Below are 13144 nucleotides of genomic sequence, written 5' to 3' on the forward strand. Positions count from 1 at the left end.
AAGTATGGTATAATGTGTTTTTGATATTTTTATGTCGTATATCCTATATATAATATCGTATATTTAATTAACTCGAACAAGAAGAGCGTCACCATCGTCGAAGAATTTCTATGTTGGAATTACTCGGTGTTCCCCATAGTTGGATCCCATAGGTCCAAACAGCTTTATATAGCACTATTTTACTCTGCACGCTTAAGTTGGAACGTCTGCCAATGAGCCAGTGGAAGTTTTTTAATTTTAATTTAAGTTGCTTGGATTTATCTATGATATGTCGTTTCCATGTCATTTTTCTGTTAGGAATCATGCCCAGATATCTGACTGAATCTTTGTTTAGATCAAAGTAAAGATGTAGAGTTTTTCTTGAAGTAATTACCTCAACAAAAATCAACTCGTTTCGTTTGGTAAATATAAATGATAACAATGGTTTGGCATAATCGTTTGTAATAAATTCAGTTCAGTAGACTATCAGCCAGTTATTCTTATCAAAAATTGCAAATTCCAAAGCGGATTTCACTGTATTTGGCGGATGAAACGAATTTCTATCTGGTTCCCAATTCTTCAGTTATGTCCATAAGCATATAAAAATGAATATATTCCCGTAGTATCTCTATATTTATCATTACGTTACGAATACTTCAGTATGTTTAAATTTCACAAAATTGTAGAATTTAAGTGGAAGAGATAAAAGTGAAAAAGATACTAAGCGAATCTTCGAAATTCCCTTTCATATTCGCAATATTAAAAACAGAATTCGATCACGCAAATTGATCGAAAACAATAGAAAATAAAACGTTGCTTCGTGGGTTAAAGTTAAAACGCTTTGATTATACCCGATTAAACGAAGATTTATACGCTATCAACGTACTATTTTACCTAAGGGAAACGTTCCTTCTTTCTGGAAACCGTTCGTCTTAACTTACGTCCATCGTCGAATTCTTCGACGCTATAAAATGTTCGCAAATAACAGGTTTCGTGGGGAAGGAGAGATAACCAGCGTCGCCAAAAAGCCTTCGATGTAATTGACAGTTGCGTCCGTAGCAATTTACTCGATAGTCCTGACAATGCGGTTTCCACCGATTCATTCGTAGCATTAGAAATTTCTCTAAAAGCTGCGACCACGAGGAATAAATTAACGATGCGATTCTCTAACAAAGGATCCCACTACTCCCATAAAACGTCTACCAGCAGACCGTTTTCATTGAAACAATATACCTTCCGTGTTTTCCATTCTGTTTTCCTGTACGCGAGCTTTGCTGTTCGTGTTTTTAAAAACACTGAGAACACTGGCTTCGCTAACCCTCAACCTATATAGTCAGAGCCACACATAGGGGCCCTGTACCAACCGTTTATCGGCATTATTCTACCCACTTATGCAAATAAGATCTAACGTAGAGGGGATCGAATAAAAAGAGCCGGCCGCGGAAAAGCGATGGTCTCTTAAAGCCAGTACTTGTATAAACTTCGATCCCGTCACGTCGTAAATCGAAAACTCGCAGACAGTTTAACGCATCGTGCTGCCTTTCCATATCGGGCTTGCACTTTATGGACTGAGAGTTCTTCCCTTGCGTGCTTTGTGTTCGCTGGCGCAGTGCTTTATCACTCCTTAACATTTATTTAATGTTATGGAAAGACATCGATGGGACGTACCACGTCGATCTACATACCGGCTCATAAATACACCGTTAAATTGAAACTTTTACTCACTTTCGTTTCTCCGTTGTTTAATCAGAATCCCATCTAGTGCCGTTTCTATTTAATTTATTCATGAATGATACGTCTGAGCCCTCCTCTCTTGCAAGTACCTCCTTCATGCTGGTAACTCAAAGATCTTTCATAGTATCGACAATCCATCCTATAACTACATACACTGAAACACTAGTGTACAATAGATTATCCCTCGACACAGATAAATGCTGTAAATCACGAGATTTAGTCGGAGGATATGCAGCATCGTTTTCCATTACTTTCTAATTCATCGATTTAGTTTAAGATCTTTCGTATTGTCCATCCTACGCTCTACCAATCCAGCGAAATCTACACAGTCTGGAAAATTAATGTACAACTCAAAGATCATCCCTCGATACAGATAAACGTTGTATCGTAAGATTTAGTCAGAGGATATGGCAGCACTGTTTGTGGTTACCCTCTAGACGATCTAGTTCAAAGCTCTGCTAACTCAATAAGGGATCTAGGCACTATTTTCTTCTCAAATTTAACTTTACCTGAGCAGTACAAGCGCGTTATTTTCCGCTACTGTAGATCATTCAGCCTCGTATTTATAGAGTTGCTAAATTTTTTCACAGCACAATTACTGTAATACTGCTCTACTGTGCCTTAACGGAGGCTAATATCGCAGTATGGGTCGATAGTCTGCACTCCTTGTTTCAACACCCATGTTATTACGCTCGAAAGAGTGCAACATAGATTCTTACATCTAGCTGCGAGACATCGCGATGATCCCTATCATTAGTTAAGACTATCAACTAATTCTGTCTGATCTTGGCCTCGCAACATCGAAAGGCAAAAGCTTCGTGACATCTTATTTGTACGTAAAGTGTTTAACGATCTCATAAACTGCTGATATTACAGAGACTTAGGGAATTAATGTTCCCACGACAAATCTGCGGCAACATAAAATTTTCTACGCTCAACCGCGCAACACTGAATTTGCTTACCGCACCGGCATAAACCGCATGCCCATTAATATTAATAACGTACTTTCCGCAATTGATATATTCTCCGAATAGAAGACTTCTTCTGCTATCAAGAAGTCATTATACAGCACCCTAATGCAGTTTTTTTCAGTTGTAACGCTAATTTTTATTTGTAAATATGTATATTAAATTTGTATATTTTAATGGATTATTCCTGTAAGCAACAAACAATAAATGAACCTTCGAACCGTGCCACTCTGCCAGCATTAATTTCACGTGAATGTAACTGCATTGCGACAGCATTATCATTTATGTATGTTAGTTTGATGTTGATACCAAGACAATAATCAATACAACAACGGAATAAAATATTGCATGAAAAAAAGCGCAATTACGGTTGAAAAAAATATTGTTTACGTTTGGAAAGGCGGAAAACTGGCGAATTAAACGTAAAATAAAGTAGAGGAACAAGGGTGATGATAAATATCGTTCGTGTTATTGATAAACTAATAATAATTGATTAGGGCGAATATAATTAGCAAACCTAAGATCTTACAGGTAGAAAACTCATAACGTAAAGAATCGTTCGAGTAGTTTTGCAATTTTATTTTTGTATGCATAATATACGTTATATTTACCACCTCATTGCAGATTCAATTCAGGCTAAAATCAACTCGCGTCGTTTCAAAGTACCTTTATCGGCCAATACCTCGTAGCTATTGGGATTGTTATGATATCGCTTTCCTTTCTTTATGAATATAAAACATTCTCAAAGTAATATACCGCTTTCATAGCTTCGGCATCGATTCTTCACTGATCTATGGTAAAGATAATAAAAACGTATGACAAAGATGATGGACATGTAACGATTGAATAAAGAAGATCTTGTCCTTGCAATCGACTCCGTGCTTTTTTACAAGACACTCGCCTAGCCGTTCTTATCACGCAGTCGACGTGCTATTATCTGGCAATCGGTAAATCCCGACACTTAATCAAACAACCTCATTCCGTTTCGCGTTCTTGCGTGTCGCTGCACCATCAAGAAAGCGATCGATGTAGATCGTTAAACGTGCTATGGCTACATCCGGTAAGTGCAGCCGAGATTACGTAAATGGCAAACGGCTTTGAACTTCGGTCTTCGATTAATCAATCCACAGGCAGAAATGCAGAGGGGCAGAAAGATCAAAGACAAAATAATTAGCTGGCGCTAGGTAGGATAGAGGTGGAACAGGTAGAAAAAGGATGGGATAGATGAATAGATAGAGAGATTGATAGATAGCTAAATAAATATAAGTTAATATACATATTTGTTTATCAGGCTAACACAGAGAGGCAGGAAAACCAACGACAAGATAATTTCGCGGCGTTAGGTAGGAAAGAGATCAGAGAGGTAGAGAGGTAGGAATATGTAGGTATATGAGACTTTATGTTTATGTATATAACATAATAATATAATATATATATATGAGTCGTTCGCAGACCAAAATGTAGAGAGTAAGATGCTTATCTTACATAATTTCACTGCTTAAGTTCAAGATGAGCTGAAGTTAAGGTCTATGTTAAGTTCACTTTTGCTTTTAATTCTAATTTAATGAGATTATAATGGTGATAGGTTTCGTGCGGAGAATAGTATATAAGATAAGATAATGTAAGATATTGTAAATGAAAATATAACCGGAAGCTATCCGGAGCTAGAAGCCACGGGTCGCAAATAAATATAATAATACTATAATTTCACCGATCTTTTTCATTTTTTATTCTATAGAAATAATCAACTTGACAAATAACTCTTGATGTATAAATTTTAATAGAAAAATGTACATTAAAAATATCTACATATATAGGAGATGAGAGACAGAAAGAAAAGCGAAGAGGGAAATGGCAGGAAGACGAGAAATGGCCAAAGACACGAACAGAGAGAATATAGAAATGACCAAGTTGACAAATAAGTTGATGTATAAATTTCAATAGAAAAATGTATATTAAAGCATATTTTACATGTATAGAAGATGAGAGACAGAAAGAACGAAGAGGGAAATGGCCAAAGACACGAACAGACAGAATATAGGAATGACCAAGTTGACAAATAAGTTGATGTATAAATTTCAATAGACAAATATATATTAAAGCATATTTTACATGTATAGAAGATGAGAGACAGAAAGAACGAAGAGGGAAATGGCCAAAGACACGAACAGATAGAATATAGGAATGACCAGGTTGACGAATAAGTTGATGTATAAATTTCAATAGAAAAGTGTATATTAAAGCATATTTTACATGTATAGAAGATGAGAGACAGAAAGAACGAAGAGGGAAATGGCCAAAGACACGAACAGATAGAATATAGGAATGACCAGGTTGACGAATAAGTTGATGTATAAATTTCAATAGAAAAGTGTATATTAAAGCATATTTTACATGTATAGAAGATGAGAGATAGAAAGAATGAAGAGGGAAATGGCAAAAGACACGAACAGACAGAATATAGAAATGACCAAGTTGACAAGTAAGTTGATGTATAAATTTCAATAGAAAAGTGTATATTAAAACATATTTTACATGTATAGAAGATGAGAGACAGAAAGAACGAAGAGGGAAATGGCCAAAGACACGAACAGACAGAATATAGAAATGATCAAGTTGACGAATAAGTTGATGTATAAATCAAAATACCTACATGTATAAGAGGAGAAGAGAGACTGAAAGGAGAACGAAGAGGGTAATGGCAGGGAGACGAGAAATGACCAAAGACAGAGAGGGAACGAGGCATAGTATGCAAGGGGAATAGGAGATTTGGCATTCTATTCAGATGGTTTCGCGGGCAGACTAGAGCATACCTCGTTGAATAACTCCTTTGAAAATGCCAAACGTAGGTATCGATGGTCGCTACTACGTACTGGCACGTGCCTCGAAATCATCCTGTAAATACCGTCCTTTTGGAAATGCGGCGTCGTGCCAGTATAGGCCTTGTCTGTACGCCGAGTATTCGATGGCATGTACGTGCCTGTAGAGATACATCGTTAATGGATTGCGGAATGAATGCTTTAAATTTCTCTTATTTTTTTCACTCAATCCCTACCCTACCCTACTTTGTCCTGTCTCATCGGTGAGAAGATTGAACGACGCTATACGCCCATTCAAATTATCAGACATTTCCGATGACACTGGAAAATGATTAAGCTTAGACAGAGAATACCAAGTACATGCTAATTTCAATTAGTAACGTTTCAATTGAGAAGAATTCGTGAGTATCGTGGACAGTGGCTGTTAACGTTTCATGGCAGAATTTATTAGGCTACAAAAAGAACAAAAAAGAGAAAATCTTTTTGAGAATCGGTTTACCTTATGTACTGTGATAACGTGTTGGGGAAAAATGTGCTGCTTCAAAAATACAAACATGTTTTATGAGTAATAGTAATCGTGATAATCAGACGTCCGATTATATAAGACACGAGTAAATGTTGCTATTGCGGTTCTATTTTCAGTTCTTACTAAACAGCGTAATATAAAACGCTCGCTTTGGCTCCAAGAAAGATAAGGATTTATTTACCGTTTGTAAGCATTGATAACTTTTTGTACGATAATGATAAGTCTGGTTAAAGTGTCACTTCACTATCACTCCCCTGCGCTTTTAACATTCTACATAATTTCTAAAGCACACACATTTCTCATACACATATAAGCAAGCAATTCTATCACGTTAATTTCCATTGATCTGTTTTACATTTTAATCGCAACAATAATTTACCAGTTGAATATTTCTTTTTAAAAAGCATATAAGTCAGACCCGTAGCCAGTTCGTTTTCAGACGAATGAATACATATAACGGAACAATCAGTATTACAGACTACCGAATTTAACCTAACAGTGTCTTGCTGGAAGGTAAATTCCTCAATTCCAAATACATATATATTTAGTACGTATTTAACCCTCGAGTACAGACACTCGGTCTGCAAATTTCAGACTTCAATCCCCAGTATTCAGACCACAGACATATAGTCTCTCAAATTATTATCAATATTTTTAATTTTCCAACTTACCGATTACCACCAAGAACAATTATTCTTAATTATTCAATATTAATATTATTCACTATTCAATAACAGTTATTCTTAATCTAATATAATTGTACCGTTCTGTAATATATATTTGTTTATTAAACTTCTATAAGATAGCCCTCGAGTACCAAGACCCCTAAATTTCCCAATAGATGGTCGTAATAAAATAAAAACTCAGACTTCCGTTACTGAAGGGTGACTTGTAGTTAAGGGTGAAAGCGCAATATCCGTTTTCTCGCTTCGCAATTCGCTAGCAATTTGCCTTCTGAGTAAAATTATTTCATCCTTTCTTAAAGCACGATAATAACGCGAAAAACCACCGGAAGCATTGAAACGAAACTTCTTTCTCCTTCTCCAAGAATATCCCTCTTTCTCTATTCTTTTTTTCTTTGTCTCTTTTTTTATTTTTTGTCATCCCACGGAACGATATCGTAATCCTGGTAAATTTCATCCTCTGGTAAATGTGTTTTCCGCTAGTGGGATTGTTTTTTCTAATCTTTGATATTTAACAGTTAGGATAGTCCTTACGAGATTGGATCTTATGGATGTCGGTTGCAACACCAGCTTCCTATGCTATCAGCGGAAAGAATATTGTTTCGTAAGTACATGTATCGCATCCGCTGCGGCATATTATTTCCGCTAATTTCGCATAATTTGCGTTTTCGTTTTTCTTTTTCCATCCAATTGTTCGTCACAATCGAATCTCTTTGAATAGTTTCTGAAATTTCTTTACGAGAAAGGTCGTTTCCTTGGAGCTATCAATCTACACGTTGATTTAATAATTATAAAAACCAGATTTTCCCATCAGGTTTCTCGCACCATCGATCCAATTTACCGTACACCGTCTATGCACGTTTCATAGACGTATTACGGCATCTAAGATCGTTCCAATTTAGCAGCTACTTTGCTACTACAAAACAAACGAGAATTTCCGTATAACTGAAAAGTATACTTAGGCGCATAATAGATAAACATAAGAAGATACTGTAGCAAATGTTACAAAATAAACTAAATATTTGACGGTTACATATATTCGTTATCAAACATCGATAAAACGGTATATGGAATAGCATAAACATGTTCTTTACGAAATACGTTTCTCACAACAGCCTCCGTGGCGCAATCGGCTAGCGCGTTCGGCTGTTAACCGAAAGGTTGGTGGTTCGAGCCCACCCGGGGGCGGTTTATTTTGTTTTCTCAATTATTTATACATACAACAATTTCATAAACATAAGAACAATCCTCTTCATTTGTTTATTCGTGATTTTAATAAAAACATTTTTGTATAAATAAACCAATATCGATGATATCTGGGGATTTAATATACAGCATTCGTCGTTCCTGACAATATGTTTGAAATTTTCATACCGTTTTTGATAACACTAAGTATCGTAAATTTACACTAATTTAGCTTCAATGTTGCACTGATTTGACGTTTATGTTAAAAGTTAATATCTAATGCGTGTTTAAAGAGAGATTTTTTATTTCAATTGCAATAAAATAGATTTTTACGTTTCAGATCGAAGATTTAGAACAAATAAATAAATAAACCAAATTTATTAGTTTAATTTGAAGTTTGAGCCTCACCGAATATCTTTGATAAGCAAAAGAGCGATATCATAAATGTTACGACAAAATAAGAGACGAAATGAAAGAGATAAGTTGTGTGGAATATAAAATCATAAATAAATAAAAGAAAATTGTATTCGATGTGGAATAAAATAAAAACGGAAGATTATATACAAAAGAATTTCCTGATTTCTGTCACAAAATTGCAAGGGTGGCAATATATCTCTTTTCATAAAAAAAGCAGCTCTCGATATACCTTTACCATATCGCAAACTCTTATCACATATATTTCTCTCTTATCGATTTACATAGCTGAAAATAAAACTTTCGGGAAAGATCAAATGTAACGTTCCCTCTCAGCCTATGTATCTGACCCTATAATAAAATGTTTATTAAAATCATCTCGTTTCTCCCTGCTGAATGATTTTTATACGAATGTCGCGCGTAAGAATACGGCGAGCGTTTGAATTTCTGGGAAACGCAAGACGCTCGTTCAAAAAAATCTGGAGTTTATTTTTTCTTCCGAAAGCAGCATCAGATGGACGTAAATTTCCTTTTCCAGGAATGTGAAGTGTAAAAACTCGCTTAGAACAACGACAAGTCGCTTTACACTGTCACGTCTCGTGCAAGGATACGTTGGACAATGCAGCCGGCATAATAGAGTGGCACTGCCTTTGCTTTTTTTTTTTTTTTTCCCTCGGGGCGAGGAGAATTTCGCGAGAAATCGTTGGTGTCCGTCGAAAATCGTGCATGTCCTAGCAAAATGGTGGTAGAGTAAGGACGATTTCCGGGCAAACTGCAAGCCATAAAACCGATGCGAAGCGCCGAAGCATGCCAGTCTGTGAGGTCGAAGAGGCCGCGCATATGCAAACAGAAGATGTACGTGCTCGGATTTGCGTATACGCTCCGTTTGTTTGTCCTACAACCTTGGCATTGGCGAATGCACCAAGAAGAACAAGCAGAATTACGGGTAAAATATTCTAACCTGAAGCTTGTGTTCCGATGTGTTGCAATTTCCTTTTTCAAGGAAAACACGAAAGCTTGGAAAGTGTTGCTACTTTTTGCTATTCCTTCGTGAATAAATTGATCGCACAGGCGAATAAAAAAAAAAATGAAGAGAATTCGATAACATTGGCGTTTCTTACGTGTCGTCGTTGGTATTTTAGATGACTAAACAATTGAGAAATTGCAGTTCGGTACTAACAACGCAGGAATCACAGTTTATCTTTTGCCGAGTTTCTATTTTCTATGCACTTTTTAAGTATGAGATTGTAATTTCAGTTCTGAGAAATGCAATTGTCACCCGGTGAGACAATCGACGTAAAGTAGTATTTAACATAAAGCAATGGATAAGAAACGATACGTAGTTTGATATAAATTTCTCAACTTTCATGCTGCAAAATTTTACGCTTCAAATATATTCGAAACACAAATACAGTAGTTACTTTGGTCATTTTTACCTTTTTTAGCAAATAGAAATTGTTGAATAAAAGAATAATAACAACGCAACGCGTTACAAAATAAACACAGCTTCCGACCAATATTTTAAATTTCCTGGAAATTTCAATAATACAAAAATAGTGCTTTCTTTTTTTTCGTGGTACGAAAACACAACATTGGTTTAATAATAAAATGAAATTTCTAGAAAATATAGAACGACGCAAACGTTGCAAACACACGAAATAAAAAGTGCGAGTTTATTGAAAACGTGAATGTTATGTATCTTGCAAAACTACATAAAAAAAAATATTTTCCAAGAAGTTAATCACGTTGAATTAGAGATATTTCATCAGAGTGCAATAAGACATTAGTTTTTAATTGACGCAATAAATGTGGATACGCTGCTGATCCTGCACGGTAATGTATTAACACATTCCTGTTCACGTAACAACCTACGATCAATTCACTAATCATTAACTAGTGAGAATTTATGCAACATTTATCTGTGTACCTAGAGCAAACATTTAAACGCCACGTAATACACATTTAACAGTAAAATGTTAATATTAAACGTTTAACGTACACGATGATTTGTTGTAGTCTCGTTCAAAAACATTGTGGTTTCTATTACATTTTCGAACGAAAATGATCGGATGTGACGCGGGAAAGTCAGCTCGCGATATCGAACTATAACGAAAAATAAATTTAATCTTAGATCGAAAGGGCTGATTTTACGGCCTATGTGTATTACACGTATTTTACTCTTCTCGGTAAGGACCACCCTGTATGAAAGATGGAAGAGTGCAGCGGAGTTAGCTATGCATCCTGTTCGGTGTACTACCGATGTTCGAGTAACAGCAGCGCTAAATTCTCCCATCGGGAAAACCGAGTTATTTCGCAATTTCAGAAAAGCGAAGAATTTTTGCCACGCAACGCACGATTACGGGATTTGAATAAATAAGCGTCCTGTCGTAGAAATACGTTTGGCGCCGAGTTGTTACATAATTCAACGTCGCTTCGAGACTAATGATAAAAGCAATTAATGCCAAGTGTCGTAAGACGGCGCCGCCCGATAAACTTTCTAGCGCTCGTATCAAAGATTGAATCCCTGGTTAAAGAACAGCCAGAGAATTGTAGCTGCTCTCGGCCAACGATGGATAACTGCGCGAGGCACCTGTTCGCGTATACGTACGCGATTTACGTACCACGATTTCGCGCTTCAGTCCATTAGCTTCTGAAAAATCCTGCGCGCTAGAAATACTATGATTCGATAAAACTGCTTTTCTCATACTCATGCATTTAGCCACGAGCACTTACAGGAGCTCGTTAAACTGGCAGCGAAAGAAGCAACCGTCTCACCATCCTTCTTGCGCCATAAGAAAATATACAATTGGAATACGCCAAGTCTGTTAATTTAATATGTGCGGCTGGTTTGGCCCTGTGCCTAATGCGTCAACAAGTGCAATCGGTATACCGGTTAAGATGAATCTTGTACGAAGAGACGTCGTAAATCGTAATGCACACAAGACGCGAAAGAATAAACTTTCGATTTTAGTAAACACTGTAGCAACACGAGAATATGGGCAGATTCGTCTCGTGAGCGAAGTATAAAATATCGTATGAACGTGTGTCCTAGTTTAGTTTCCTCCCTTATGGATGATCAAAGATCATGTTAACACCCAATAGACCTCATAAAAGATATAACTTAGAAAAAAACGAAGCTGGCACCCCGCTGGGGGTAGCCGCCCACATGCTATATTATTTTTTATTTATATTTTTTTTTCTTCACCAACAAGATATAACACTTTACCAAATGTCCGCAAGGACAAATTGTAAAATAACCAAAATAAAATAAAAAAAAAAAAAAAAAAAAAAAGATCATATTGAAAGTGTCTCTTGGTGTCTTGGCACATGACACTGAATGCTTTAACATCGATTGCATAGTGAAAGAAAATAATAGATGCTGAAAGACTTACCCATGGGCTTTGAAATTAATTGTTCTAGATCCTAATCTCGCTGTTGTAATTAGTATCGCTAATACCACTGTCAGATTTATTAGTACCAGTAATACTACGAACGTGTCTTGAGCCCTGACACTGTCTAACGCTTAGGAACATCGATCGACGTGAATCAGGTAGAATTTTAGACAATCGGAATCTGATCCTCGCCAGTTGACTGCTGTTTTATAAAAGTGGAAAAGTACAAACTGATTGTAAACTTTACGTATGATGGAAAGATGCTTCGGCTCTATATGCGGACAACGCTAAGACGTGCGGTAACGCGGTCGAGGCATAAGACGCACACTGTGACCATTTTCTTTAATGATTCATAACACGAAAGCTAAGTTATGTGGGTTATACGTTCGTAGGATGTTTTTTGCTTATTTTAATTTGTAGATTCATCTCCTTAAGTATGGTCATGTGTTCACGAATCGTATAGAGCCACATAGTAAGAGCTGCATAATGCGTGAAAAGCTATTCCGTAGGTTGCCTTCGTTTCACTGAAATTAAAAGTTGTTTTCATCCTCCTGTTTGATTGTAAACTTGCAGAGCTAATTTTTTACGAGAGTTCGGATAAGTTCGAGTCAAAGTTTTTACTATTTCACGTTTCATCGGCTCCTTGCGTTTCTTCGTTACGTGCTCTCGTTATTTCTTCGCAGGTGTTCGGTAAAGTTCAGTAATTAATGGAAAATAATGAAAAGCAGGTTGTAAACGTTAGCGAAATTACGTAGGAGATACTAGGAATAATATGGAACTTTAAACGATTCTCGCACGATTTATAGCAAACGTTCGTCGAAATTTATCGAAGATCCACGGGTGATTAAGATTCGCCAACGTGGATAATATTATCGAAATTACGCACGTGAGAAGAAATCACGACAGCAAGATATAAAAGTGAATCGTTCGGGTAATTGCGATTAAAAATATATTATATCCCACTCGAATGAATACAAACCGAATATACAGAGAGAACGCGTCTTTCTGTATATTGCTGTTTAAAATGAATTCAATTCGAATCGCGTTTTCAGATATTGATACAACTTTTAAGCAAATCAGTTTCCACGCTATCTCGCTTACCAATATCCAGCATTACGCGTGTTTGATAATCATTGGGTATTCTAGCGGAAGATATCTCATACGAAGTAGCAGGAATGTTTAAATGACAGGCTTATAAATGCGAACTGCAACGTACCACCTGGCCGCTGCTATGAAGCGGCGTAGTTTAGAAAATTATGAGGCGTTCCGAAACCTTTGATCTGCACAAATACGTGCACGCTACGCAGAATTATAATCAAGTGACGAAATTTCGAGAATTCGGCTGTGCACTGAGCTTCGCTGCTATTTTAACGAAGCAAAAACTACCCTGTGAGACCGAATTTTCTACCATTTCTCCGATAGATTTCTTGTAATCAGAGCAAAC

At 36.5% G+C, this 13144-nt stretch overlaps 1 protein-coding gene and 1 non-coding gene across 6 annotated transcripts in view; one reads left to right on the forward strand and one right to left on the reverse strand.

Moving 5' to 3' along the window:
- LOC132909026 (CCR4-NOT transcription complex subunit 6-like) overlaps window positions 1–13144 on the reverse strand; it is a 464578-nt gene that overhangs the window by 391992 nt on the left and 59442 nt on the right. The window contains exon 4 of one of the 5 annotated variants that reach the window (XM_060963615.1): window positions 5390–5661. The exons of 3 other annotated variants lie outside the window; for them this stretch is intronic. In XM_060963615.1, the coding sequence (XP_060819598.1) occupies window positions 5459–5661 (203 nt within the window). In that variant the 3' untranslated portion in view covers window positions 5390–5458. Of the gene's footprint in view, window positions 1–5389; window positions 5662–13144 lie in introns of those variants that run through there. One more of the 5 variants, XM_060963616.1, reaches the window with a different exon arrangement.
- On the forward strand, window positions 7824–7897 carry Trnan-guu (transfer RNA asparagine (anticodon GUU)). The gene has a single exon. It is a non-coding gene; the product is annotated as a tRNA-Asn (tRNA).

The sequence above is a fragment of the Bombus pascuorum genome, chromosome 7 (genome assembly GCF_905332965.1).
Source record: "Bombus pascuorum chromosome 7, iyBomPasc1.1, whole genome shotgun sequence".
NCBI classification, from domain to species: Eukaryota; Metazoa; Arthropoda; class Insecta; order Hymenoptera; family Apidae; genus Bombus; species Bombus pascuorum.